Source organism: Prosopis cineraria, unplaced genomic scaffold, assembly GCF_029017545.1.
Source record: "Prosopis cineraria cultivar Desert tree isolate PC_DT_omini unplaced genomic scaffold, ASM2901754v1 PC71, whole genome shotgun sequence".
Classification (NCBI taxonomy): domain Eukaryota; kingdom Viridiplantae; phylum Streptophyta; class Magnoliopsida; order Fabales; family Fabaceae; genus Prosopis; species Prosopis cineraria.
Genome location: NW_026555400.1, coordinates 81,493 through 85,892, shown reverse-complemented (window position 1 = coordinate 85,892; position 4,400 = coordinate 81,493). Strand labels below are relative to the sequence as shown.

The window sequence follows — 4,400 nt, the reverse complement described above, 5'->3', positions numbered from 1 at the left end:
TTTTTTTTCATTTGAAAACTTTAAACTACCCAAATAAAGAATTGTACACATGAATTTCAAATTTCAAATTTTAAAAATAAAATCCAAATCCAAGAGCTTGCTAAAAGTACACATGCCAAAAATCCCCTTCAAACTTTGCATATTTTACCAATAACTTCTTAGTTTTGAAATTACAACCCTTCCAACTTACTTCAATGAAAAATATACTATATGTTACAATTCTTCCAACTTTCAAAGAATTATAGACAATTCACTCAAGTTTAGCCATGTATGTTCAAATTTCAGCTTCTCAAGATTTTGTTCCAGCTATATCTTCTAGCGTAAGATTCAGTGTGTCAATGGAACCTTTTTTCACATCTTCTCCACGAGCGGCCAAGAAATCCTCGACACTTCCTGGCTCACCAAACCACCCAAGACGATCTGCAATCAGGTGTAGATTATTACAGCCACCACACCTTGCAACCACCACACCTTTCTCATAGGATTCACGACAAACTGTCTTGATGGATCTTGTTTCACAGACCTTACAGGTGAAAATCATTGCAAGATCATGCCTTGAGGACGTTTTCAAACTGGACTTGGCAGAAAATTTTACAGAAGAACTCTCAGTACTGATTTTTGGGTCAGAACTTGGCTTAAGGCTGAGAGCTTCCTTATCTTCTGAATTTTCTTCACTTACATGGTTAGATGGATTTGTTTGTGTCTGAACTCCCCTATTATTAAGTCCATATCTGGTTAATATTGCATTGATAGAAGAATGCCAAGAGGATACTGCAACCACCACGAAAACATTAAATAACAAAACAAACATGTAAATGTAATACAAGGAGATAACCCCCCCTCCTTTTTTCTCTTTCTTCCCCTCTTTTGGACAATCATCTAGTATCCATTAGAGAAATACCAACTAGTTCATGTTCAAGTATTGTCGGGTCCCAAATAAGGAGATGCTTTTATATCATGTTTTTTCCCTATCTACAAGACATGGGCATCAAACCTATTCACTCTTGAATGTATACAAATAAAAGAATTTATGCATCCATCATGTCGAAATGTGTCCAAAAGTTAAGCTCTAAAGGCAAAAGCTAAAGTTCACAAGAGGCTTAAACATGCAATTAGTTGAGCAGGAGACACTCACAAGTTGACACTTGAGAGTATGACCATATTACTAACATATTATCCAAAAGAAAGAATGAAAGAAAGAAAATATAATATCAGAAATCATATTCTTCTGCCAAAAAAAAACCAGATATAAACGTTAGATTATTTAAAACAGGGTCCAATTGCAACTATATAGACCTCTTTTCCTTTTCTTTCCAATCCCTGTTTTTCTTTTCATTCTATATTTACATAAAACCTTCAGCAGTTGATTAAAACAAATTTTCCTTGCTTTTGGCAAAACGAAGTTTTCTTATTAGTCAAAATAGTATTGACTTTTGACTCCAATGCAACATCATTTAAGCATAGCCATGGACTATATAAACACAATTAATCTATTACATATATTTCAACTTTCAAGCAGGGTTATATCAAGACATTTCGTGGCCATCCTAATTATTAAACAAATGGTCTTAGGTTTATGCATAAGTTTCAAGCTCTAAATAGTTTAGATTTATGACATAAAAGTTACACTCAGATAAATCAAGTATGATTAGCCAACACATATGCATAATTGATCCAATTTATCACATGAGCCTTGGTTAATAGATACTTAGACCAGGAAAAACTAGATTTAAACCAGAAAATGTCAAAAACAATAAGCACAGAAATGAACATTTTCCAAAGGGTATTACCACATTTCATGATGAGAGAGTTCCATTCATACACTCCAGAATACACATGAAACGACACAAGCATTAAAACCTAAGTGATCAACCATTCAATTTAGTAACCCCCCCCCCCCCGGGGGGCGCAGGGGGGCCTCCTTAAGGTATCAAGGGTTTATAAAGGAAAATGAAAGAAGGACGAACCTTCAGAGTTTTGGTTGCGAGGGTATTGTCGTGAAAGGAATGGAATCAACCGCCGCTGCAACATCCTAACACCCATGGGAAGGCAACTGCAAGTATTTGAGCTATTTCAGCGTTTATTTCGTCATTTGAGATTAATATATCCCTAATTCTGTAGTTTTTTGACCCGAATATTATAATACAGTAGCCTTAAATAAATGGCTGATTTCAAAAACTAAAGAAAGGGAACGAGGGAGGCAATTCCTACCTATTTTCATGGTCATTTCTCGACCAAAATTTAAACTCTTCGTTCAATCATACTCTTTTCCAGCATAAACACAGAGACAAAACAAATCCAAAATAATTCACTCCTTCGTACTCAGCCACAAACCCTACATATGTCACAAAAGGCAAACACTTTTCTAGTTTCTTCCCTTTCCTCAAACACTAGAACATGAGACCCGCGAAGACAATCAGGATTTAAGAAGAGCACGAGACCACCTTCATTGTCACTTTCTTGCTCGTACCCATTTTATCTCTATGATACCATATTGTTAACTAGAGACTAAGTATATATCTGAATATTTCCTTTGTATTCTCTAATGAAAGTCGAAGGCTTCAAGAACATGAATTGACCACAATATAGGGTCATAGTCATTACCACATCATCACACTGAACAAAAACAACAGTCTCAATTCAACTAACATAATCGGCACTTACACTATCACAAATCACACTATACCATATGTATAACACAAAGCAGAGTACAGAAAAAGGAGGGAAGAAGAACCTGAAGAAAGACTAGTTTCCAGTCACAGCGGCGCACACGATCCAGCTGCCTCACTCGGGCACCGACAACGTCGTTCGCTGCGTCGCTGCGTCGAGGCAGCGCACAATAAATCAAATCCAGCGAAAGGAACAACAGCAATGGGACGGCGCACGACAAGACAGTCGGTACTGGATCAACTTTCTAAGACCCGAACTTTAGGTCCTCAATTCGGATCGACCCAGATACTAACCCGGTTTCTATAACGGGTCAGCTTGCAATTTCTCATCAATGCGGTCCCCATGGCCGGGTTGAACCACTCGCTCTGAGTTGTTTGGAGTTTGGAGTCGGGTTGATGTACAGCCCTTTTAGCTTTTTTTTTTTTGCTTCCATAAAAAGGAATTCATTGTTGTTTGCATAAATATTTAAGGTGAAATATTCTTAAGTGAGATTTTGAGTCTGTAAAGATTGTGGCGAAGAGTTAAACACTTGTAAAATTTAAGGATTGTATTGTGGATGCAAGAGTCTTAAGTTGTTTGAAATTGTATTTATTTTATTATTTCAAGAATCGATGTTTTATAAAATATATTTTAAAAATAAAAAAATAATAAAAAAATATATTTTTTATCCTTTCTTGTTCTCAGGAATCATAATCCCACAACACCTCAAAATTGTTTTTATTTTTTCCGTTTCTTAAAACAATATTTTAATTTTTTTATTCTTTAAAATACTTTTTAAAAATATATTACTAAATAAATTTTTTTATTTTTTTATTTTAAAGAATAAAAAACTGTTTTTAAAATATATTATTAAATAGGCTCTTAATGTCCCACCTCCCTAATCAAATACCGAATCTAATAACGTATAGTCATTGGTATTTTTGGGTTATTGCACGTGTAGGGCAAGAGACGAATGAATTATGAAGAAAATCATGATATCATCTGGCTGCGAAGGCTAGACATGTCGACTGGACATTTCAGGCTAATAAAATGACACCAAAAAACAATAGAAAACAGAAGAGAATGAAAGGGGAAACGAAAACTCTGAAAAGGCACGTGTAGTACCATTATCTTTTAAATCCGGTTACAAATTTTACAATAACAATCAAGAAATAATATAGACCACATTTGCTTACTAAATATAACGAATTAAAAAAATAATTATAAAAATAAAATAATTAAAGGGAGTATGTGAGCATATTTATAAGGGGGAGATGTAATTTAGTTTGTGAGGTTGAAAATCATGATTCATGAGATTTTTTAAGGGTTTGATAATTCTCATATTTATAATGCAAATTAGTGAGTTTTATCATGGAAAAAGAATGATTTAATTTATATTTAATTTAATTTTTTAATCCATTTCATTTCATTATTTTTTAATAACCAAATGGAATCATAGTTTAAAGAATTGTTATGGTACAAGAGCTTTAAACTTATTTTAATAAGTCAATCATAGTATAGAAGAATCAAACAAGGTGTTTCAAGAGCTGTTACGTACAGTTGAAAAGAAAATGACTTAGTTAATTTGAAATTTCAATTGACTCTACTATGATGAAAATGAATAAACATAATATAAATGATTACAATTGTATGAAAGATTGAAAAGGCATGGCAGAAAAAAAGGTTAAACTTACTTTAACAAAATGTATCAAAAGAGAAGTCTCAAAAACTAATTGAATTTAAGTCAAACA

General features: G+C 33.6%; 1 protein-coding gene across 1 annotated transcript; it reads right to left on the bottom strand.

Moving 5' to 3' along the window:
* Positions 1 to 127: 127 nt before the first annotated feature.
* LOC129295227 (uncharacterized) lies at positions 128 to 2,901 on the bottom strand. Its single transcript, XM_054933717.1, has 3 exons — positions 2,735 to 2,901; positions 1,968 to 2,053; positions 128 to 771 (listed from the first exon to the last, which is right to left on the bottom strand). The coding sequence occupies exons 2-3, from the start codon at positions 2,041 to 2,043 to the stop codon at positions 290 to 292; spliced, it is 558 nt and encodes a 185-aa protein (XP_054789692.1). The 5' UTR covers positions 2,044 to 2,053; positions 2,735 to 2,901; the 3' UTR covers positions 128 to 289.
* Between the last annotated feature and the right edge of the window lie 1,499 nt (positions 2,902 to 4,400).